General features: G+C 52.4%; 1 protein-coding gene across 1 annotated transcript in view; it reads right to left on the bottom strand.

The window, feature by feature from the left end:
• Positions 1–25,575, bottom strand: part of RAB11FIP4 (RAB11 family interacting protein 4) — a 116,994-nt gene that overhangs the window by 76,009 nt on the left and 15,410 nt on the right. The window contains exons 2-3 of the mRNA XM_044248357.1: positions 4,719–4,806; positions 3,302–3,390 (exon numbers count right to left, since the gene is read on the bottom strand). Coding sequence (XP_044104292.1) covers positions 3,302–3,390; positions 4,719–4,806 — 177 coding nt within the window. The remainder of the gene's footprint in view (positions 1–3,301; positions 3,391–4,718; positions 4,807–25,575) is intronic.

The raw sequence follows: 25,575 nt of genomic DNA, 5'->3' as shown, positions 1-25,575 counted from the left end.
GAAGGACAAGGGGGTGAGTGGCCATCAGGGGACTCGAGGCTAGCTGGCTGTGGGGGCATCAAGAATGTCTTCCTCGCTTGGGGACTGACTGGCTGATGACATCATTCACTGACGCGGCAGTTTCATAGGAGGAGCGGGCAGCTTGACGCGCCCCATTCATTTTATGGGGTTCCCTATTAATCAGCCCACGAGGGAGAATGACCAAGGGCCCAGGCTCTCACAGCGTCTGTGGGCTCTGCTTTCATTTCACGGCCCTGTTGAGTGGGAGGTGCTCTCCACCTGCCTACACCCTCTCCCCATCCAGACCCCTACACCCTGAGGAGAGGAGGGGGAGCTCCTGCTGTCCCATCATTGTGTCCTCCCCACAGGGTTCCCAAACCACCCCAGCATTTATTTTTGTCTCTGGTAGCACTTTGGAAGCCTGAGTGATCCAGGTTCTGGTCGGTCTCAAGCTGACCCCTAGGGGACAGATGGGACACCGCAGGGTGCCGAAGACCCAGTCTTTAGGGTTAAGACCTGCCCAGGCTGGCCCTGTCAACTCCCCTAACCTGAGGAGCTGTGAGTGGTCAGCCCAATGGAGCCCAGAGCTGCACATTCCAGAAGGCTGAGCCAGGAAGGGGATTCATTGCCATCATGGAGGCCTGGGGTCCTGCAGGAGCCCACAGGCCCTGCCGGCTGGCTTTTGACCCGTCCTCCTCCCTACCCCCTGCTCCCCCCAGCAATCATCACTAGGGAGTCCATTGTAAGGAAGAGAGCCCAGGTCCACTGAGCTGCCTGGTTGGAATGCCCCAGAACAAGGCTGCTAGTGCATCCGGCGATCAGTCGCCCCCTCTCCAGGCTCCGGCCAGCGGAACCACCTCAAAGTAGCCTACATGGATGGCATGAAGCGCTCACGCCAGAGGGGCTGCAACAAAGGGAAATGAAGACACATCTGCAGGCAAGGTCCTGAGAGAGAAAACAAGGGGCACCGGGGGCGGGGGTGCTGAGGTTCAACTGGCATGTTCTTCCTGCTTCCTCAAACCTCCAGATTTTGTATTCTGGAAAACAGCATTGTGCCAAAAGCAAAGCAGAATCCTGGAGCCCAAGGCTTCTGGGTCTATTTTTACCGTTTCTTCCAGAAGCATGGACGGCCACACATGGGGGCCAAGAGAGCAGCCTGGTGCTGCAGGAACAGGACCTGCTCTGGCAACACTGGCGCGGGGCGGGGCGGGGGGGCGGGGCGGGTGGCTGGCCCGCTCTACTCGGCCCTCCAGCTCCTCCCGGGCAGCCCTCTTTTTTAACAGACTTATGAAATGCCGGTATCCAAGGGGAAAGTAGAATGAGCACGGCACTCTCGTTCCAACCACTACGACACAGCCCGGGGAGGAAGGGAGGCCTCATGTATTAGCTGATTAGAAAATAAGTATTTTCTCACTGATTTCCACTGATGTCCCCTAGAGAGGCATGGCCAGCACCATTTTATAGCTAAGGAAACTGAGGCCCAGAGGAGTGCCAGAGGCAGCGTGTCTGGTTTGCATACCTAGTCAGGGGCCCCAGTGGGGTATGGACCCAGCCCTGAGTGACCCCACGGCCTTCCTGCTCAGCAGTCCACAAGGGCCCACTTGAAAAACTGGGGATGCTCGGTGTTTGTCCCACGCGGGAGGCCTTCTGCCCTGATCCTGGCCGCCGTCTCATTAGTTGGGCCCAAATGCATATTCACCCCACATCCACCGGCCTGTCGAGGCAGGCCTGGAGTCTACCTCTCATCACATGTCCCTGGGGGCCAGGCGCCTGGTCTCTGTGTGGGAGGTCCTCATGACTTGGGAGACCTGGCTCTGGCCTCTGCTGCCCTTGAGCCCTGGCTTCTCCAACACCATTTTGCTGCCCAACTCCCCAGCATTGTGGTCCTCTGTGAGGACTCCCACTGATCCAGTGCCAACCCTGACCCCACCACCCAGCCAAAGTGACCTCTGGGGTCCTGGACCTCCTTCCGCTGCAGAAAATACTTATGTTTGGAGGGTCCGGACAAGACACCAACGGGAGGCAGAGAAAAGGTTTTTTGAGCTGACCTGGATGGGAAATCAAGATAATCCTTCTCCAGCTCCAGGGTGTCCTGCCCAGAAGGGTCCTTGGTGACTGTCAATATGATCACCCTAACCTGTGTCCATCTGTAGGATGTAGCCATGTGTGTTTGGAAAAAGAACCCAAAGTTTTATAGTAAAAAAAAAAAACAACCATTAGGTGAGGATAAAGGAAAAAGAGCCCGGGAGACTGTGGTGTTTGTCCCATTCCTAGCACAGAGTTCCTAAAGCTCTAGAAACTTCCCAGTGATGGGAGTGTCTTTTGTCATGCATGAGGAGCCCTTCCCCAATGCACCTGAGTTCCTACTAAAGAGGTGAACCAGTGGGGCCCCTAGAGAGCTTCAGGATGGGTCTGGTCACCAGAAAGACCCACGTGTAACTAGAAGGTGGAAATGTCCAGCTCACCCACAACCCCACCTTGGGAGGCAAGAGGGGCTGCCTATGGGGTTATCGAAGTTTGGAGGGTTCCTGGTTGGTGAGCGTGCTGGTGTGCTGGGAAGGCGGCGGGGGTGGGGAGGGCATGGGGTCTCTGCACCGCCCACCCCCATGCTTTGCCCTTCCCATCTTTCCCAGTTGGCTGTTCCTGGGTCGTGTCCTTTAAAACCAATATTTATAATTAATATCGCAAACACAGTATGCTCCTGAGTTCTGGGAGCTGTTCCAGTGAGTTCCAGAACCTGAGGGGCTTTGTGGGAATCCCCACATTTGTGCTCAGCCAGTGCAGGTGCAGAGAGCCTGGGACCCCCATCTGTGGCTGCCCTTCCAATGGGGCGGTCCTGTGGGGCTGCGTCCTTGAGCCCAGGGTCTGCCCTAACTCTGGTACTCAGCGGAAGGAACTGCTAGGCCCCTGGCTAGTGCTGGAGAACTGGCAGACTGTCTGGGGGAAAACTACTCAGGGGTCCGTTGGCTCTGTGGGTTGCAACACAGGGGAAAAGAGAAAAATTGTTGTCCCATCTGCCATGGAACTCAAGTCTGTCACTTTCCCTGCTTGGGACTCAGTTTCCCCTTAGAACCCAAGGGTGGGGAATAAAGGTGTTCTGGGAGGACCCCTGGTCCCTACCCTCTTTGCTGTGGCTTCCCAAGGGGCTTCATTGCTCAGGTTTCGAAAGCTACTTCTTGACTTTGAACTTAGTCTTCGAGACACAACAAAGTAGAGCAAAGGCAGGAAGATCAGAAAGGGCCAGGCGGGCCCTCCGGAGGCTCCTCCTCCCCTTTCCTCCCCTGGGCCTCCACCCCCTTACCTGCTCCACACAGTCTGAGATCTCCGGTGTGCAGGGCAGCGACCCTGCGCTCTCCACCGACAACACATCCTTAAGCAGTTCCTCACACCCTGTGGACAGACAGACAGCGCAGGCTCAGGGCCTCAGCAGCTCTGCTTCTGGTTCCTGGGCCTTGGGTAAGAAGGGCTGTGGGGGAGGCACAGGGCCCAAACCTCCAAGAGACCGGCTGATCCTTCCAAGGCAGAGATGGAGCACTGAGCCATGGAGGAGCTGGGCCAGGACTCCATGGGGGGAACAGAGACAGGTCCCTCCCTCCAGGGCATTCTCCCACGGGGACTAACCCCAACAGAGAATGCATGAAAGAGAGAGTCCCAAATGCAGAAGGCAGGTCAGGTGCAAAGAGAATCAAGGAGGCCTTCCTGGAGGAAGGGCTATAAAGGCAATACTCCCTGCCTGGCTCACAGAGGCACCAAAGTCACACATTCCCCTGAGCCTGGGGCCCTCAACGGCCCTGCCAACTCCAGGACATCTAGGAGAGGGTCACTCTCAGGATGGCACTACCTCCTGCTGACTCGGTTACACAGGTGGCGTCCCTCCACTGTTTCTGAGCAAATGCCCCGGTATCTTCTTAGATAAAGGCCGTCAAACCTGCAAAGCGACTGGTGTAGAAACACACTGGTGTGGTTGGTGGTGGTCCTCCAGCCAGTTCTATTCGGAAGACCTTAAGGGGGCCGTGTGCAGCCCCTCCCAACCTCTCAGTTCCCTTTGCATCACACCCCACTTTCAAGGAAGTCATTCCTGCCTCCTTCCCACCCTCCAAGAACCCTAGCTTCCCCCACAGAGAATGGCTCATTCTGACAGGAAAACATGGCTTCCTTCCCAGGTGGCAGGAAAGCTCCGAAGAGGACACAGCCCACCTGGCTGGCGACCTCAGCCACTTTCTCCAGACAAGCAGTTTAGTGGTAAGAGTGGCCATGAGTGGCCTCTGATGCCTGGGGTTCTCTCACAACTGCCTCTGAACTGGGGAAAAGAGAGGGATGGTATAGTGCCCCTTCAAGGGGGAGAGCTGGGAGGGAGGAAGGGACTGGGGGGGGGGCGGGGAAGAGAGGGGAGGAAACAAAGGGAAAAGAAGAGAAGATGGGTGTCTGGCTCTGCCCACGGTTTGGTCATCCGGGAGGGAGGTGACCTGGAGGAGGGTGCAAGGAGGAAGGAAAGCAATCGGGAGCCTTTCTCCGTGGGACAGACGACGGGAAGGGTGGAAGTGACCGTCCCACTGGTTCAGAGACCCTCACACGGCCCCTGCATGGCTGCGGCTGCTGCAGGAGCCCCGGATCCTTCTCCTCAGCACTGCCGGGAGGAGCCCCAGCTGAAACCCCAGTCAGGCCAGCCTCTGCAGCTGGACAGGAGCCTGAGAGACTCCCTCCCATGAAGCTCTCACCTTTCATGGCGAACACCCCTCGGCAAAAGTCCTTGAAGTTGATTCTCCCCAGGTCGTTGGGATCCAGGTATTTCACAAGTTTTTCCACCTGGAGAGGGAAGGAGGGACAGGTGTGAGGTCCTCCCCGAGATGCTCACGGAGCTGGGGTGAGGCTGACTGGGGAGGCTGGTTGGGAGGGACACCAGAGGTCCTCTTCTAGGCCCCTACCCTGCATGCGGGGGTCAGTACCAAGCCCCAGACAGCGGTGGGGTCACTCGAGTCTGCTGAGGTCCACAGACAGCACGGGGAGCCTCCCGACAGAGCTGGGCTCATGGAAAGTCAATGCTCTGATTTTTTTTAACCTAGTGGTTTCTGTCCTACAAAAATAGTACACGCTCATCGAAGAGGCTCTGGAGAAGGGAATCAAACCCCGCTGTTTCCCACTTAGTGGTTTCTTTCCTACGAAAATAGTACAAGCTCCTGTGGAAACTCCAGAAAAGAGAATGAATCAAACCCCGCTGTTTCCCACTTTTCTTTGCTTTAAAACACACAGTTTTAACCACTTTTTTTTTTTTTTTTTTTTGTAGTTGAGAGACCCTTGGTCAAATTCCCCTCTGTCTACAAGGAGGAAATAATTATGTCACATTTGTATACATTCCTTAAGAATTTTAAATGACAAATCAAATAAGATTGAAGGCAAAACCAATTATGGTCCAGACTGTGGCTACATTGGTGGAAGTTTGTAGGGGGCGGTGGGGGGGATACCAAGGGCGTTTCTATCGATCGATCTGGGTGCTGGCCACACACTGAAACCCACAGAGCCTTCTGCTTGTGGCCGGTGCACTTTTCTGTTCTTTTTCAATTAAATGTTAAAAAAAATTAATAAAGTTTGTAGTAATGCTTTTTAGCCCAAAGGAGTCAGCCATTCTTGATGTTTGGAATGTTCTCTCCCACTCAACATTTATCAGACACCTTTCCATACAGCCCCGAGGTACCACCCATATTTTTAGCGGTTGTCAGATCCACTGCCCCGTGGATAAACCCTCATTTACCTAACCACCCTGAATAGTTGGGCAATTTTTGTTTTTCCTCTTGTTGTTAAAATTGATTTGGGAGGTTTCTACAGCCGTGTGGAGGACCGGTCGCCCCTCTGGCTTCTCAGATCTTTGACTTTCTCATTGCTTTCTCCCCTACCCACCCCAGCCATCCCAAGGACTCGCCCCTCTTCCATGACCACTCACTGAAATGGCCCACTCCCTGGCCACATCCTCCTTCCCTCCCTTTCCTGCCTGCCATGTAGTTCTTTGGCATCACCTGGACTGTTCCCTCTCATGCACATCCAATCTGTACTCAAACACCACGTCCTCAAGTCACCTTCTTTCCCACATCGTCCCTGGGATCCTGCTGGTCACCGACATCAACATCTCCCTTCCTGGTTGCTGAGGTCTCCCGATTCATCTGCCCTCCTCCACTTTTCAGCCCCTCTGACTCATTCTCCACTCCAAGTGGATCATGTCATTGCTTCCTCTGTTTAGAACCTTCCAATGACTACCCACTACCCTTAGGGTAAAATCAAAACTCAGTAATGTGGCCTACAAGACCCTATATGATCTAGCACCTCCTGCCCCATCTCCTTCTCTTTCTGTCCCTTACTGCATTCCAGCCACACCGGCCTTTAGTCAACTCCTCAAGCAAAACAATCTTTGTTCTGCCTCAGGACCTTTGGACACACTATATGTGATCTCAAATACTCGTCCTTTCCCCATCCCCATTCATCACCTGACCTTGATTCATCCTTCACGTCACTGTTTGTACCTGTATTAAATATTTCTCCCTGAGACAAGTCTGTCCTTGCCACTCCCATCTAATTAGGGTGCACCCTGCTATTACCCTGTCTTGTAGCACCCTATACTTTTCCTTCAAACCATTTGCTGCAATTTGTAATTATATTTGATGTGATAATTATATTAATTTGGATCTTCCCCTCTAGAAAGTAAGCTCCCTGAGGGCAAGGATTATATATCTGGGTTTTTTTTTTTCCTTTTTAAGATTTTTTATTTATTTGAGAGAGAGCAAATGAGGGAGAGCAGGAGTGGGGGGAGGGGCAGAGGAAGAAGCAGACTCCCCACAGAGCAGGGACCCTGATGCTCTGGGCTCCATCCCAGGACCCTGGGATCTTGACCTGAGTTGAAGGTAGCCGCTTAGCTGATTGAGCCACCCAGGCCCCCAAGGATGTCTGTTTTGATCACCACTGTGTTCATGGTAGCACCCACCATGACTGGCACATAGTAGAAGCTTTACAAGTATTTGTTGAAAAACTGAATATGAATGGTTCTACAAATCCTCTAAATTTTAAAGGCTTTTGATAACAGTTGCCAAATTGTTCTCTGTAAAGATGTCTTAATTTAGTCTTCAACCAGAGCCACTGACTTCAAACTCAGGAGCTCTGGGTATGTTTTTCTAATTTTTGGCAATGGCCAATTTCTTAAGAACTATCTTTCCTAAGGAGCTGGTCCCCTTCTGCTCCCTGCCCCCACAGCCCAGCACCTGAAAGTCAGCTTCTCGATCTTTCTTCCAGAATTACCCTATAACTTAGTGGCAATCTTCCTCGCCCCCCACTCCCCCATAGAACACACGCAAGCATTTGTTCCTTCAGTGGACGCCTTCTGCATGCAGGGCACTCTGTTGGGGGCCGACGGCTGACTGCACCCGTGGTCACACAGGCGCACGGTTGTACGCTTGTCGTCAGGCACCTTCCCTCTCCTCCCAGGAACCCCCAGCAATGTGTAAAGCATCACAGGGCAAGGACGAGCTCTTTCTCAGACCCCTTTGGGGCTGGGTTGCAGATGGTGGATGTTGGGGCACCGTGGAAACTAGGGTGCTGTCTGCAGGTTACTCTTCCCGTCCGTATTGTTAACACTGTCCTGGCCGATGCCCTCGCACCCACCCTACCCACCACAGGCTCCAAAGCCCAGGCCATGCTGGGGTCTCATCCACTCGTTAAGAACCGTGTCTCCCGCATGCCCACAGGACATGTTTCCAGTGGTGGCAGCTGCAGCCGGGGTCTGAAGCCCTGGTCACCGCCAGTGGCCTGGCATGATGGGCACGTGCCCAGCTGGCTCTGGAAGGCGAGCGGCAAGCAAGAAGGGACTCTGCACAAGCGTCTCTACCCCCTCCCTGAGCTTGGTGGCCCTGCACTTGGACCTTTATTCCCGCTGACCCTGCCCCTTCCATGCGGGTGTGAGTCTGGGGATGACGGGTGGGCAGAGCCTATACCCCGGCTCTCTGTGACCCCCTGAACCTGGTACCCACCGGGACCTTGGAATTCCAGGGAAGGAAGAGGGTGGCTTTCTGCCAGCTCCCACCTCGGCCAGAGCCTCCCGGGCACTGCACCTGCCCCCGACCTCTACGGCCAGCACAGCCCGAACGCGGCTTCCCCAAATAGCAATGCGCAGGCGCCACCCGAGGCCCGCCCTCTCCCCTACGAGCAGCCTGAGTCCCACCCCCTCTACCCCTGTAGTCTCGCCACCAGCACGGTGGGGACTGCGTGAACACGTGCATGCCACCTCCCAGCCTCCCGGCACCCTCCCCACTACAGTCCTCTCCAAGGTCAGGGGCTATGCCTTGATTATCTCTGAGACAGTCAAGGGTGGTATCGTCACCCAGTTGAGTGGCCCATGTGGCACCCCAGCCTCAGGTCCACCGGAGGGGCGGCAGGCAGGCTGGGTGTCTGTCACCCCTTGGGGCCGGAGATACTGGTGGGGTCAGGCCGTCCAGCCCCCCACCCCCACCCCAACCTCAGGGGAAGCCTGGAGCACAGATGCAGGGGTGTTTGGTGAGAGGCAGATAGAGGAGGTCCTGAGGGTCGCTGCAAAGTCCCTGAACCAACCCCCCCCCACCCCGCCACAGGGCTCAGAGTGTGTGGGACAGGCCATGTGAACAGCCGTGCGGCCCTTTTAAAGGCGCAGGGGACCACTGTAAGATTGCCCTAACAAAAATACCAATTATATGAATAAATACGGTCCTTGTAGGTTCGAGAAGTCCCTGAATAAACAAGAGCAGAGCTTCCGTGGAGCTTCCTAACTCCTGCTGGGTTCGTGGAGGGCTTGGCAGAATCTACAGCACCTAGTCCTCCCGACAGGATCAGTAGCTACAGTCACAGCCTCCCACTCTACAGCTGCGGAGACTGAGGCTCACAGAGGCTGGACGTTTAGACAGTCACGGTGGAGTTGACTCTTCCTTGAACCCAGATCCTGCTGGCCCCAGAGGACCTGCTTCTGTAGTCTACTGCTTTCCCAGGGTTTCCTGCTGGGGTGTCGTCTCATTCCCCCACCCTCCACGTATTAGAGCATCTTTACCTGCTGTGGCTGAGGACCCCTCGCCCTGATGGCCAAGCGTCTCAACTTTCCTGGACACCAGATGACATTTTGCCAATGCCCCCCAGGGGTGCATTCCACGGACCCTGCCCTTCATCCTACATACAGGGAAGCCAGGTCCCAGACAGGGAAGCCAGGTCCCAGTCAGGGCAAGGACTTGCTCAAGATCCCACAGCAAGTACAACAAATAGGCCTCCACATGTGGTCTTCACGGTGAAGCCGCAGGCCACCCAACATGCCTCCCAACATGCTGCACCCATCACCCATGGCTGGGCTTCCTGGGGGCCTCTGCTGGACTCTCTTCGGGAGGAGAAGGGCATCCCAGGGCCTGTCAGGACCCTGCAGGAGCTGTGCTGTCACTGAAACACCCACGGCCGGGCTGTGGAGCCGGCTGCCAGGGAAACAGGTCGTTTCCCTGGCAGTAAAATATTGAGCTTTCCATTTTGGGGCCACTCAATGACCAGGCTTCCCCTGCTATTTCTGTTGCCTTTCTTTCTGGGCTGATTCTTCCCCGCCCCTGCTCGTTCCCCCTGCGTCCCATCTCTCTGAGCACAGACCAGGCTGTGTTAAGAGCCTCCCCGCAGCCGCTGTCTGATGGATCACCAGCCAGATGCTCCCTGAGCCGGTGCCCAGCCACCCACGCCTCCCTCATTTCCAGATCTGCCAGCCACACGGGCTCAAGCGAGCCATTTGCCTCTCAGAGACCTCAACTGCCTCATCTGAACAAGGGATATGAGCCCCAGTCAGCAGGTGGGTGCCTAATAGATGGGGACAATTACTGTTCCCAATCCAGCAAATGCTTGGTGACTCCCCTTTGTGTCAGGCCCATTTGGAGTCCTCTGTTCACATGAATTTATTGAATCCTCACTACCAGTTCAGAAGCAGATACTGTTATTGTTCCCATTGTCCAGGTGAGAAAACTGAGTCACTCAGGGTGATGGTCCCACAGCTAGCGAGAGGCAGGGTTGGGATCTGAACATAGGCAGCTTGGCTCCAAAGTTCATGGTCTTTACCAATCGTTATCATTTCTGCTAATCAAATTGCTATTATTATTATTATTATTATCATCACAAGTTTGGGGGCTTGCTCTGACCAGAGAGTGAATAAACTTGTCTTCTGCTCTCCTTTCACCTAGAAAAACTGGCAGGGGTGCAGGCAACCTTCACTTAAGGATTTGAATATTTAAAGGGAAAAGCGTTCTTTTAAATGTTGTGTTGCGAAAGTGCATCTCCAACCAGTATCCCAGATGCAGCTTGGAGTCACACTTGAATTTTTAAAATTCAATGCCAAGATTAGAAACCAAGGAAGGCTTCTGGTTTCCGTTAAGATGGAGTCAGTCCCCTACACGCTCTCTCTTCCTCTGATTATAACTAAAGACGATGGACAGAATACATAAAGCAACTATGTGCGGACTTTTAAGAGTAAATTCTAGCAGGCAAATTGGAGGGAAATTAAAACTTGAATTAAAAACAACAGCAAAAACCAACCAACCAAACAAACAGCTTGAAGATTAATATGGCAGTAAGTTTCCTGGTTTATTTTTCCCTTGCATGTTTTCCAGCCTAGACTCGGGGAGGCCAAACCCCAGAATTGCACAGCAGGTGTGAACAGAAAAAGCTTCAGAAGAAACTCTCCCTTTTTGATGAGAGGCCAAGGAAGGGGGTCCTTTGGGGCCAGAGAGAGAAGAAGAAATGATGTGGGTTTTTTTTTTTTTTCTTTTTAAAAAAATCCCTCTCCCAGCCCTATCTCGAGGCAAGCCCCAGTCTCAAAGGTGGGGCTCACAGCAGTACCAGCAGCGGGGCAAACACCTAAAACCCCAGGAGTAGAAAAGTCTTTCTCTATGGAATGCAAATCAAGGAAAAGGGGTCAAAGTGTGTGTGGGAAATTCCTGTTAGTCACTTCTCTTTTTTTTCTTCTCACCATTTCATCCTGGAGGTAGACCAGGCATGGGAGGGCTGAAACTGTAGAGGGAGCCCTAAGCCTCAGATTTCTAACCTAAGGGCCAAGAAAGGGGACCCTGAGAGCTGGAGAGGGTGCGGTCACAGAAAGGAAGGAGCTCAGGGATAGAATCCGATAAAGTCATACTGACGAAGAGCATACCAAAGGCTTTGAGAACTGAGCTCCTGTGCAGACAGTGAACAGACCGACCCCAGGAGAACAAACACTTGAAGTGGATCCAAATAGCATCTCAAAAGCTTTGAAAACTGAACTGCCATTGGAACAAAAGGCAGGTTGGGATCAGAGATTTCAACCAAACTGGGTTGGTTTCCTGATTTAAACAAACAAAAAAACCCCAAATCGATATGCTTTGGAGGATTTTAACAGGACTCAGAGTCTCAGCACATGCTATTCAAAACATCCAGGACACAAGACAAAATTACTTGACATGCGAAAACAAAACAAAACAGGAAAAGCCCAATAATGCACAAGGGGAAAGGCGGTCAATAAGTATCAGCCCCGAGACGACCCAGATACTATCATTAGAGGACAAAGACTACTATTTATTTATTTATTTATTTTAAAGACTACTTTAAAAATATTTATTTATTGATTGATTTGAGAGAGAGAGAACTCGTGAGGGGAGGGAGGGGCAGAAGGAGCGAGAGAATCCCAGATCTCAAGCAGACTCCACTCTGAGTGCAGAGCCCTACCCAGGCCCGATCCCCCAACCCCGAGATCATGACCTGAGCTGAAATAAAGAATTGGAGGCTCAACCTACTGAGCCACCTAGGCGCCCCAGAAGACAAAGACTTTAAAGCAGTTAACCATGTTCCGTGAAGGAAAGGCGAGCACTCTTGAACAAACGGAAATATAGAAATTCTCAGCAGAAGGGTAGAAGCTCTAAAAAAGAACTCAGTGGAAATTTGATAACTGAAGTATTACAAGTTCACTGGATGGGATCGATCGCAGAATGGAGATGATGGGAAAAAAAAGGTTAGTGACCTTGAAGATGGACTGATAGAAATGAAACGATCTAATCTGAACAAGGAAAGTGACCAAAGATTAAGAGAAACACTGCACAAAAGATCTGACTCACTAAGAAGACACAGCAATCTGGGGCGCCTGGGCTTGAGACCCAATTTGGGCTCCCTGCTTGGCGGGAAGCCTGCTTCTCCCTCTCCCACTCCCCCTGCTTGTGTTCCCTCTCTCGCTGTGTCTCTCCCTGTCAAATAAATAAAATCTTTAAAAACAAACAAAAAAAGAAGATACAACCGTCTTAAAGGTGGGCACACCTAACAGCAGACTTAAAAACACATGAAGCAAAAGCCGATAGAACAGAAAAGGGAAACAGACAAATGGACAATTATCACTGGAGACCTTCACACTTTTCTTCAGTGATTGATAGAACTAGTTAGATGGGGAAACAACAAGGGTATGAAAGACTTGGACAGCACTGTTAATCAACTTAACCTATAAACTGACATTTATAGAATTCACACTCAGTAATAGAAGAACACACATTCTTTCATGTGTGCACAGAACATTCACCAAGATGGATTATATCCCAGGACAGATTATACCCCTTCAACGAAACTGAACAAATTTAAAAGAACTGGAATCATACAAAGTATGTGTTCCGACCATAATGGAATTAAACTAAAAATCAGTAACAGAAAGACATCTGAAAACTTCCCGAATGCTTGGAAATGCAACGACGTGTTGAATAATCCACGAGTCAAAGAGGAAGTCTCAAAGGAAATTAAAAATATTTGAAACCAAATGAAATAGAAAGACAACATGAAATTCAAACGCAAAGTAAGAAGAAGGAAAGCAATTATGAAGAGCGGAAATTTAAAAATTGAAAACAGAAAAACAGCAGAGAAAAGTCAGTGAAACCAAAATCTGGCTCTTTGGAAAGATTAAATTGATCTCTCTCTAGCCAAACAGATCAAAAGAAATTTTTTAAAAAAGGATAAAAGATACAAACCACAAATATCAGAAATGAAAGCAGGTATGCTAGTCCTCCAGCGTTAAAAGGTTAATATATATGGAGGATTTTTAGGGCAGTGAAAATACTGTGTATGATACTATAATGAGGGACATATGTCTGTATATTCGTGCAAGCCCACAGAATGTCCAACACCAAGAGTGAAGCCTAAGGTAAAACTATGGCCACTGGCTGATTAGGATGTATCAATGTAGGTTTATTCTTGGTTTAAAAAAAAAAACAAAAAACAAGCACTATTCTAGTGAGTGAACTTGGGGACAGGGGAGGCTACACATGTGTGGGGGCAGGGAGTATATCAGAAATCCTGTGCTTCCTTCACAGTTCTGCTTTAAATTTAAAGCTGCTTTAAAAGGAGGTCTTTTGGGGTACCTGCATGGCTCAGTGGGTTAAAGCCTCTGCCTTCAGCTCAGGTCATGATCCCAGGGTCCTTGGATGGATCCCTGGATCAGGCTTTCTGCTCAGTGGGGAGCCTGCTTCCTCCCCCACTCTCTGCCTGCCTCTCTGCCTATTTGTGATCTCTGTCTGTCAAGCAAATAAATAGAATCTTAAAAAAAAAAATAAAATAAAAGGAGGTCTTTTCGGGATGGCTGGGTGGCTCAGTCCAGTAAGCATCTGCCTTTGGCTCAGGTCATGATCTTAAGGTCCTGGGATTGAGCCATGCATCGGGCTCCCTGCTCAGCAGGGAGCCTGCTTCTCCCTCTGCCTGCTGTTCCTCCTGCTTGTGCACGCTCTCTCTTTCTCTCGGACAAATAAACAAATAAATCTTTAAAAAAAAGGTCTTCATAAAAGGTTACTAAGGGAACCCTACCAACATCACTGTACATGTTATTTCTACAACTCTGATGAAATGGCTCAATGCTTTGAAAGATATAAGCTATGAAAATTCACATAAGACAAATGAAATTATCTGAATAATGCCCCCACGACCAAATAAATTAATTTCCTAAACATTCCAAAAAAGAAAATAATTTAACCAAACATTTAAGAACAATAGTCATAAATTATACACACTCTCTTCCAGAAAACAGAAGAGGGGGGAGCACTTCTCGTTTAATGAGGGCAGCATCACCCTGGTCCTAAAGGCAGGCAAAAGCAGGACAGGTTTCTCCCCACCTTCCGAAAGTAGAGCATTCCTGTGATAAGCTGAAGTGCAGTGAAGAAGCAGCAATTATTGTTAATTTATACCGAAAAATTTTTGAGCATTCACAGACCTAAAAAAAAAAACCCGCTCTTTGACTTTCCTGACACCTTGGGATGCATCTTGCTAAAAAATGCACAAGTAAATCAAGATAAAGAATAGGTGCCCAAAGACACAGTTCAAAGCCTGGCAGCTGGGGCTGAGACGCTGAGTATGAGTCCTAGGAATGGAGTTCAGCAGGGGGTGGGGGGCTACTCTTGCAGTCCGGAGCACACACCACCTCGGGAACTGTTCCCTGCAACACGAACTGAACAGGATTTTCACTTTTTGCCTTTTCTCTCTCTCTCTTTTAAGATTTATTTATTTATTTGAGAGAGCGTGCATGTGAGCATGGGGAGGGGCAGAGGGAAAAGGAGAGAGAGAGAATCTCAGACAGACTCCCTGCTGAGCCTGGAGGCTGCCAGGGGCTCCATTCCAGGACCCTGAGATCATGACCTGAGCTGAAACCAAAAGTCGGACACCCAACCGACTGAGCCACCCAGGTGCCCCCAAAACTGTAATAGTCAAAAGAATATGGTACTGGCACAAAAAGACCCATAGATCAATGGAACAGAATAGAGAGCCCAGGGGTGCCTGAGTGGCTCAGTCAGTCAGGTGTCTGTCTTCAGCTCGGGTCATGATCCCAGGGTCCTGGGATGGAGCCCGAATCAGGCTCCCTGCTCAGCCGGAAGCCTGCTTCTCCCTCTCTCACCCTCTCCCCGCTTGTATTCCCTCTCTCGCTATCTATCTCTCTCTCTGTCAAATGCACAAATAAATAAATAATCTTAAAAAAAAAAAAAGGAATAGAAAAAGAATAGAGAGCCCAGAAATAAACCCATGCTTATATGGATAATTAATCCATGACAAAAGAGAGCTTCTTCAATACATGTTGGGAAAACTGGACAGCCATATGCAAAATAATGAAACTGAACCACCTCTTTACACCATGCACAAAAATAAACTCCAAATGGACTAAATACCTAAATGTGAGACTTGACACCACAAAACTCCTAAGGGAAAACACAGGCAGTAATTGCTCTGACATCAGCCTTAGCAATGTTTTTGTAAATGTATTTCCTGAGGCAAAGGAAACAAAAGCAAAAATTAACTTGGGGCCAAGTTAAATGTAAAAAAAGAAGGTTCTGTACAGCAAAGGAAACCATCAACAAAATGAAAAGACAACCTACTGGATGGAAGAAGGTATTCATAAGTGATATATCTGATAAGGGGTCACTATCCAAAATATCTGAAGAACACATGGAAGGCAACACCCCAAAACCATATAATCTGATTAAAATGGGCAGACAAGGGGCACCTGGGTGGCTCAGTGGGTTAAAGCCTCTGCCTTCGGCTCAGGCCATGATCCCAGGGTCCTGGGATCGAGCCCCACATCGGGCTCTCTGCTCAGCATAGAGCTTGGTTCCTCCTCTCTCTGCCTGCCTCTCTGCCTACTTGTAATCTCTGTCTGTCAAATAAATAAATAAAATCTTTTAAAAAAAAATGGGCAGACAACTTGAACATTTTCTCCCAAAAGACAGGTGGCCAACAGACACGTGAAGAGACGCTCAGCATCTCTCATTAGCAGGAAAATGCAAATCAGTACCACAATGAGATATCACCTCACACCTTGACAGGTGTGAAGCCATTCTGGCTAAAATAAAAAAAGACAGGAAATAACAAGTGCTGGTGAAGACGTGGAGAAAAAGGAACCCTTGTGTACTGCAGGAATGTCAACTGGTGCAGCCACTGTGGAAAGCAGTATGGAGGTTCCTTAAAAAATTTAAAAAAATAATAAAAAGGATTATCATACGATCCAGTAATTCCACTACCGGGTATTTACCCAAAGAAAACAAAAACACTAATTTGAGAAGATATATGCATGCCCTGTTTGTTGAGGCGATATTTACAGTGGCCAAGGTATGGAAGCAATGGAAGTGTCCATCGATAGATGAATGGACAAAGAAGATGGGATATATATACACACGACAGGATGTCAGTCATCAAAAAGAATGAGATCTCGCCATTTGTGGTAACACAGAGAGCCCCAGAGGGTGTTATGCTCAGTGAAATCAGTCAGGGAAAGACAGAGATTGTATGATTTTGCTTGTATGTTGAATCTAAAACACAAAACAAACAAACATAAAGCAGAAATAAGACCCATAACTTCAGAGAATACACTAATAGTTTCCAGAGGGCATGGGGATAGGGTGTGGGCAAAATGGGTGAAAGGGAGGGGGAGGTCCGGGCTGCTGGTTATGGGATGAATCAGTCACGGGGAAAAAAGCACAGCACAGGGAATAGTCAGTGGTGATGTAATAGCATTGTACGGTGATGGAGGGGAGCCACACCTGGGAGCATAGCACAATGTGTAGAGTTGTGGAACCACTGTGTGATGCACCTGAAATGAATGTTACATGGTTCATCAACGATATTTCAAGAAAGAACAACAACCAAAAAAGAACCCCCCCAACATAATCATTTCAATAGATACAAAGCAACTGACAAAATTCAACATCCATTCGTATTAAAAATGCCCAGGAGATCGAAATGGAAGAGAACTTCCTTATCCTTCCATATTCTAGAGAAATGGAAGCATATTCACATGAAGACTCTGTACACAGATGTCTGGGACAGCCTCGTACAGAATGGCCCAAACCTGGCGACATCCCACATATCCCCCGGCAGGTGGATGGATAAGCAAACTCTTCTATAACAAAAAGAACTGTTGCTATGCCCACGCGGATCTCGAATGCATGATGCTGCGTGAAAGAAGGCGGTGTCCCAAGGTCACAAGCTATGATTCCACGGAGGTGGAGAAGGCAAAGCTGTGGCACGGGGAACAGATCTGCCGTTACCGAGGGAAGGAGGGGAAGAGCGTGCACACAGAGGCACCCTGCAGGAATCTGGGGGCTGTGCTCTTCTGTCCCCTGATGTGGCGGTGCTTATAGAGTTGGGCAGATGCTTTAAAAGGTTCATTTTACCGTATGGAAAATTGTTTTAACATGCACTTGATCCTGAGGCTGGGATGGCAGGTGTGAGGGCAGTAAAGGGGGTAGTACCAGCAGCAAGTCGAGCTCACAGCTGAGCACTGACTAGGTGTCAGGTACCTAGGTGTCCTCTGCCACCCTAGGGGACTCCTGCCCTCCCCTGGTGCCTCAGGGCAACGGGTGGCTCCGGAGCTGCTTGTTTATCCACTTTCCCAAGCAGCCCAACTGCCTGACGTCAGGGCACACAATGCAGCCCTGTATTCTGGAGTCCCTGCCCCCCAGCCCCGAGGGACAAAGGGCACAGAGGTGGAGGGGATGGCAGCCACTGGTCTTCTCCATTAATTATCGAGAGGAGAGGGAAGGGAAGCGAGGCGGGAGCTTCTGCAGAACCAGCTGGAGAAGAGTGGGACTCAGGCGGGGTTCCAGAGTGGGTCCTGCCAGTCCCTGCACCCCGGTCCACCTGTGACCTGTGAAGAGCAGTCCCATGGCATCTGTGAGCCTAGCCACAGGTGCACAGAAAAGGGCGTGTTCTAGAGTCAGGAGCGGGGGGACTCGGGGTCAGCCTCCTCATTTGGGGTGCCCAGTGCAAAACGGAAATGCTGGAGCCCCTGTTCAAAAATTATTCCCAATTTCAAGACGGTGACCACAGAGCATCTAAGGTTGTGTGACTTCGGCGGCACTCACGGTGTGACCCTGACCCAGGCATGCTACTTCTCTGGGCCTCAGTTTCCCCATCATAATGCACTCTGGGGGCCAGCTCACAGGACTGTTGTGACAATCAAATGAGGCCGTGGCTGAGGAAAGGACCCGGTAAATTGTAGGGTGCTCTGAAAGGTTCCGCGCAGAAGGTGCATAAAGAGAAAGGTAAGGACGAGTCTCGCAGCCGGCAGGGAAGACAGTAGGGACTGGGGTGATCAAGTGGGGTGGGCTCCCAGCCCCTCTGTGAGTCTCAGGGACGATCTGCTTCCCTGGCGCTCAGTCCAGTCTCAGCTCCAACATCAGTGACCTCCCTCAGGGGTCCAGGGGAGACCCTCCCCTCTCAGTGTCTACCACTGGAAAACGAAGGCGTGACGTGACCATATTGAAGGTCCCTTCCAGCTCTAGAGCCTGTATGATTGTAAGGTGTCCCCAGGGATGCCTGGGTGAGCCTGGGATTGGAGGAAGGAGAGAAGAAAACCAGACAGAGCAATAGATGCGAGTAGAGACGGGGAGGCAAGTGTCGCCATCCAACCTGGCTTCACCAAGGACCCAGTAAATACGTGGCTTGGGGACTCTGGAGGGTGGCCCTGGTGAACGACTTGGCCTCTCTGAGCCTTCTACTCGCTCTCTTTATAAAAAGTCAAGGAAAAATGACAAGGACCAAAGCAGATCCCGTAAGTCGCCGCCCTGCCGCCCCTGCCCTCTCCTCCTTCTGTGTGGGGCAACTCTGAGGTCGCTGAGATGCCCACTTCCTGCTGGAGCAGGTGCCGGGGGATGGGGCAACCTCAGAGCACAAGCCCTGATTGGACCAAGCAGTCAGGTGACATTTCCCTTGCCAGTGAGTGGCTTAGGCGAAAGCATGTTATACAGCTCTGGCCAATGAGACGTGAGGAAATATCCGCAAGGGGCTTCCAGGAGAGGTTTTCCAGGTCATAGGATGGGGATGGGGGCACCGTCCTCTGGGATGTGCTCCTAGCCCTTCTTGCCCTCCCGGAAAGCAGATGCCGTCTTGGGTTGACGTGGGGACGCTGAATGGAAGGAGGCTGGGCCCTGTAGGATGTCTCTGAGCCCCAGTGGGAAACAGCCTTGGAGCTGCCCTACCTTGAGCTGGCGCGTCAGGAGAAAGAATACATTTAGGCCATTTTGCATCGGTGCCTGATCTCAAAGCCTCCTCAAGGGGCTGCAGGTGAAAGGCGGGTAGTGGGAGGGTAGCCTTGGGAGAGAAGGTGCTCAGTGCGCAACAGAGAGAGGCTGTGCCCATCCGGCCATCTCTGGCCGCGGTGGCTAACGCATCAGGAAGGGCCAGTCACACCGTACCCAGGCCACCGCTTCCTCAGTGAGAGACCCCCAGCATGTCCCAGTGTCACCCAGCAGGCCCCTCATTCACAGCCTGCGCCACTGCTGACCAGAATCCCTTGGGCCACCCAAGACGGCCTTTGTGTGATGTCTGAATGGGTATGAAAGGGACAGAAGCCTGGGTGGTCTGTGAGGTAGGCTGGCCTATCCATCCATTTCTCCATCTGTCCATTCCTGCAGCAAACGTCTCCTGAGCTCCGCGGCCAGACTCTGCCCTGTGGGGACACGGGCAGGTTCCCAGGAAGCTCATAGGGAGGGGACAGATGTCTTGGCGTATTTTTGAGTGAAGTAAAAATAGCTTAGGGAAGTGCATAAAAGGGTGGAAATGACTGTCAACACGGCCACATGCCCAGGGAGCTGTCTGACGTCCCTCCCAGGCGCTGCAAGTGGATGGAGCTGGGTTCGCATCCCACTACCTCCATTTACCAGCTGTGGGACCAAGGATAAAGGTACTCACCTTCTCTGGTCAATTGCCCCTGTCTCGTGGAGGGTAAGGATTTAAAGGGAAAGGCATGGGGACTTAGGCTGGAACACAGCCCAGAGCAAACCCTAGAGAGATGAGCGTTTTTGTAGGCAAATGGAACCTGGAAGCTGTGATCTCTACAAGCCGCCTGGCTAGTCCTTTTACCTCCGCTTTTTACATTTTCTAACTGGGTAAATTTAAAGACTGGGTTGCATCACTTTTAAATCAGCGGGGGGGGGGGCAATAAAACTTGGTATTCTTTAAAAAAAATTATTCCCAGGATTGTGGGGTAGATAAGATTCTACCAGGATACAGCCTCCTGTATTCGGGTTGCTCCCGCCCTCTGTGGGTTCGGGTAGCACCTTCTAGGAGGTGGGATGTGGGGGCTGCCATGGGGCCCTTTAGAGGGGCGGTGACCATGTGGGACTCTACAGGCTCATGGGACTGAGCACTGTAGTGGGGACATGGGGCAGAGGGAGGGATGGCGCAGCCAAGGCTCAGCCAAGGCCGGGTCCTGCGGGGGGAAGCCTAAAGGGCTTGGGAACCACCAGCTGCTCTGTTTGGCTGGAGGGCAGGGACGCTAAATGTGGGGGAGCAACGGGTCGGGGAGACCCAGTGGACCTTCCCCTCTGGTGGATGGGGGTTTTAGGAGGGGCCCATGAAGGAGGTCTGGGAATTGTCTGAGCCCACAGTGCATGGTAGAGAGAGATGGGAGACGGTCCAGAGGAGGAGGCTGCAGGGACCTGGGCCTTCGAGGGGGCAGGAAGAGCAGGGCCTGTGGCGGGGGGCTTGATTTGAGGTGGGGGTGAGGTGCAGGCAAGGACGTGAAGCTGAGTGGGGTGAGCAATGGGGACCGTCCCTGGGCAGACACCCAGGAGGAGGGGAGTGCAAGGTGAGGGAGTTGGGGATGAGCTCTGGGTGAGGAGCCTGAGGGACATGGGGGGTGATGTGGGTTGGATGGGGATGAGACTCCGGGGTCTTTCCTGACCACCCCTTCAGGTCCCTAGGGCCCTCAGACACAGGTGTCTCCTGGGCCAGGTGTCAGCCTGGTGACTGCCAAGAAAGTTTCCCTTCCAACTGTTCTAACTCATGACATCAACTTGTCTCCAAGGACGGCAGGGGCGCTCTGCCTCCTCCCCATGGTGGCCGTTGAGGGGAGCTCCTCTGGCCCTGGGGGACAGGAGCAGCCACCTGGCTGAGCACAGGAAGCTGGTGGCCTGAGGGCTTCAGTGACCAGGACTTTGAGGAGGCCACAGGTGTGACCACGTCCCCCAGGGGCACCGTCTCTGGGTCGCCCAGCCAGCCCAGGGCCCCAGTGCCTGCCTGCCTGGCCAGGTCCAGGTACTAGCTGCGCTGTGAAGAAATGGAGGAAAAACACAGCCCCATTTACTCTGTGGGATGGACGGTCCCTGGGCCGGACCCGAGCATCCCCCACCTCAGTGAGCCTGTGAAACACTGGGGCATCTTGCTGACGGGCAGACTCTGATGCATCAGGCCTGCGTGGTCCCTGGCCCTCTCTGGAGTTCTGATGTTCTAGGTAACCTGTAAGGACCCATCCAAGACTTAGAAGAGGGAGTCCAGTTTGCATACACCCTTGGAACGCCGGGGCACCAGGGTAGAAAGGGAAATGGAGGGTGGGTGGGTGGGATGTCCCTACCACGGGTGGATGCTGAGGCCCTGGTGGTCACCACCCCTGGGGGATGTTTCTGGGCCCTGAAGGCAAGAGGACGGGCATTGGTTGGGGGGCCCTGCTTTGGGGTTGCGGGGAGGCATGGGGCTCAAAGCAGGCACTGTGGAAGGGGGTGTCTTGCATCCGCCACCGGCCCTGACCTTCACCGTGTCAGGCCCTTGGTTGGCATCTCTGATCCTCGGGGTAGGCCGATGGGTGCTTCTCCCTCGAGGGCTGTGGTCAGTGTGGGGCCCAGTATTTCACATCAAATGGGAGTATTTGCTTGCTGAAGAGAGTGTGGGCCTGCTGGAGTTGGGAACACTGCCCCTCACCAGTGGTCCCTCCCAGGCCCCGGTCCCGCCTCTCCCTTCCGTCCCACCGCACTGCCCTTCCCAACTGCCCCAACTCCTGGTTCTAACCACCCCATCCCCGCGCCAGGCCTCAGCCCCAGGCTGCCCTCCCTCAGACCCTTCAACTAAACTCAAACAGAAATGCCTTCCCACCAGCCTCCATTACCGGGAAAGTGGAGTTAACTCCGTTATCTCAGGGCCTTCCCCTGAGCTGAGGTTTAGCTCCTCGAAACAAAGCAAAAAAGAGCGGTGCCAGTCAGAAGTTCCAGACAGTGGCTCGTGAGAGGGTCACTAGCTTTGGAAACCTCATTAGGGAATTCCTGAATGAGGGAGAGAAGAAAGCCTCACCGTAAATGTACCATGAGACCATGGGCAAACCCCACACTCTCTGAGCCTCAGTGTTTCCATCTGTGAAATGGGCCTGGCAACCTACCCACCTCATACCATTTCCTCTGGGGACCAAAGATGATGGATTTGAACGCACGCCAGGCCAAGCAGGCCTCTCCAATGACATCCCGCCGGTCCCACTCTCCTGTGTGACTCAGGCCCCCTTCCTGCTGCCAGAAGAGGTCAGGCAGACACCTGTGGTGGGTGCAGAGGAAGGGTGATGTCCTGCCTCCCAGGAGGTCCCCTTGCAGAAACCCCACAAGGATCTCAGAGGTGATGGTTAAGACAGCTCGGGTCAAGCTCAGGTCCATAGCCAGACTCCGTGACCTCAGAGCTATGAGACTGTGAGCCCATGACCCCCTATCTCTCCCCAAGAGGACCAACGGTGGTCTGGTTGCTGTGCCAGTGAGGACAGCAGGGACTAATGTGGCCCAGCTCTTCCCGTCCCTTGTCCATGTGAGGTGGGCAGGATGGGAGCTGGGGTCCCAGGCTCACAAAGGAGGCAAACGGGCCCTCGAGAGGCTGAGACTTTGCGCAAGGTCATAGGAAGGTACTTCTTAGTACCAAAGTGCCCCATGAGTAAGGGGTTCTGAGGTCAGGAAGTTGGGGACACGCTGGCCCCAGGTCTAAACTTTTAACTAGAGCCTCTGCTGGACTAAGGTGAGGGCAATGTAGGCACCTTTCCAAACTTTTTTGACCTCCTACCCTGGTCTTTGCAGGGCCAGGATTCCTCAGTCATAGTAGGAACCCTGCTCTGGGCACTGCCACGGGCAGCTTCTTGTTTTTTGCACAGGATGTTCGATGGGCTGTTTCCCCAGCAAAATGGAATCTGGGAGAGAGGAGGGCAGGTGACACGTGCAGTCACCACCAGAGAAGGAGGGGACCTCGGTCCACTTGCCCTGATCCCCATGGCCAGGGGGTCCTTGGGGTTCAGCTCCCACTGCCGCCTGCACCCACCTGGGGAATGGGGCAAGCTTGTGGGATGCCTACGGGAACCAAGCAGCTTTTCCCAGGGGGAGGAGGAGTGCTGGGGCCCCGAGCCTGGGCACTGGGGGCATCATGGGCACAAGGGGCTGCCCACATCTGGGCTTTCTGGACCCCATGTCCTTGCTGCTGCTCCCATCTCTTCTCCTCTGGGGAGGCCCTACATTCCCAGGAGCTGGCCCCATGCAGAGCACCAGGTAAGTTCCTTGGGGCCAGCAGGCTGAAGCCATTGTTCTGACGGAGCTCTTTGCTGCGGTACATTTCTTTTCTGGGCAGCAGAGCAGAATAAAGCAGAGACAGGAGGGCTCACCCGTGATTTGCACCCTGGCTCATTACATACACCTCTCGGGGTGCCTGGGCGGATTGGTCAGTTAAGCGTCTGACTCCTGGTTTCGGCTCAGGTCATGATCTCATGGGTTGTGGGATCGAGCCCTGCGTGGGGCTCAGTGGGGTGTCAGCTTGGAAGATTCCCTCTGCCCCTTCCCCTGCTCAAGCATGCATGCTCTCTCTCTCTCAAATAAATAACATCTAAAAAAGAAATAATAATGTATACCTCTCCCCCAAACTAAGTGGATTGGAGCCCTGGGCTGGAAGGAGGAGAGCTGATTTCGGACGGGTCTTACCATCATTCTGGGAGCCCCCGAGGCACCTCACTTCCCCTCACATGGGCCCTTGAAGGGAGAGTTCCTGGCTCCTTTAGTAGATCAGGAAAAGGTTCCGGAGCACAGGGACAGGGAGAGGATGCTGGCATTCTGATCTGGAGCCTGCAGGTGCAGAAGCATGGGGAACACTCCCAACCCAGGTGGGCTGAGTCTGGTGGCCAGCATCTGGCACCTGCATTTTCAAAGGCCTCCCTGGAGTGTCTGATAACGACACCTGGGAGGGAAATCCTGATTGAATGGGCAGTAGCATCACACAGCCAGGGACAGCAGGCCTGCAGGCTTTCAGCTTTGAGTCTGGCATACGCTCTCTGAGGCTGGTAAGAGGGGCTTGGGGAGCCATGGGGGTAATAGTCCAGCAGCAGGGGAAGTGGGAGTGACAGCAAAGCCAGGGCAGACTCTGATCACGGTGGTCACAACCTTTCCAGGGCTGTGATGGGTCCTGGTTGGCTCCCTGGCTAGGCTGAGATCTCGTTGAATAACACCCAGTAGCAATGGTGACAACGAGATAATGTGACAAGGAGACAGAGACATGAGTGGTCAGTGTGAGCCAGGCGTACGTGCAGTAAGCCATCTATGCGTCACAAACTGATAAAGGAGTCTCTATTACTGGCCCCATTTTATAGTTGGGACACTGAGGCACAGAGAGTAAGGACTTGCTGAGAAGGGAAGGAGCCAGAATTCAAACTCCAAGAGTCTGTGTTCCCTCCTGCTGGGCGGTACCCCCTTTTCAGTTCCCTCTTATATCTCTGGTGGCTGTGGCCAGCACAGTACCCATCCCAGAGCTGTGCTCACATGTTTCTCCATTGTCATGGTCATTGACAACCCAGTGCCCCCACCACACACAGGGGTGGGTGGGGTGGGGCAGCAGATGCACAGGTGTCAGGCTATAACCAGTAAATGTCCTCTTGTAAATGCCCTACATCCTCTTGTAAATGTCCCTTCAGCCACAGAGGATTCAGAAAAACAGCTCCCCCACATAAAGGGCTTAGCGTGCACCAGGGCTTACCGTGCTGTGGGCTTTGCCTCATTCTCTCAGTCCACTGTCAAGGAGATCGGCATTATCGTGTCCCCATTTCACAGGTGAGACTCAAGGATGTACAGAGACTCGGCCCAGGTCACAGAGCCAGCAAGTCACTGGGTCTTGACCTCTGACTCATCCAGCCCCCAGAGCCTGAGTCCTAGACCACAAAGACCTGGGCCCCCAAACATTTATCAGGCAGCCCCCAGAGGCAGAGAGGGATTTGCTTACCAAGGGAAGACTTCAGGGCGGGGCTCAGTAGGAGCTAGTGTCTAGGGTCTGGGCTGGTCCCTTTGCACTAACAATCATTCACTCAGATGTTGAAGTAACACTTGCTACGTCCTTGCTATGTGCCAGGCTGGGTGCTGGGGGCAGAGCAGTGCATGAACCCAGCTGCTGTCCTTGTGGTCTGTTTCCCCCGGGGAAACACAGAACCAAACGCCCGTCCTGCTCCTGCTGGGCAGGCTGGGGATGGAGAGTATGGGTGCACTAAGAGCCTGGGTTGCCCTGCGGTCTGTCATCTCTCACTGCCCAGGGTCACTTGCCCCTCACCCCACAGGTGTGCCTTGACTTTCCTTTGGGGAACTACACCCTCCCACTCCAGCGAGCTTGGGGGCCAGCCTCTGGGGATGGGCTCCTGATCAGGCCTGGCCCATCAGGTCCCCCTTCCATCAACTGGAAAAAGAGCAAACATCACGAATGCATTTAACAGAGAAAGGAAAATAGGACAGGGAGAGGGTGGTCTTTATTAACATGCTAAGGATTATACACCAAAAACCCAAGTGCTAACATCCTACTTAG

This window comes from Neovison vison, chromosome 5 (genome assembly GCF_020171115.1).
Source record: "Neovison vison isolate M4711 chromosome 5, ASM_NN_V1, whole genome shotgun sequence".
Lineage (NCBI taxonomy): Eukaryota > Metazoa > Chordata > Mammalia > Carnivora > Mustelidae > Neogale > Neogale vison.
This window is presented reverse-complemented; position numbering and strand designations above follow the sequence as displayed.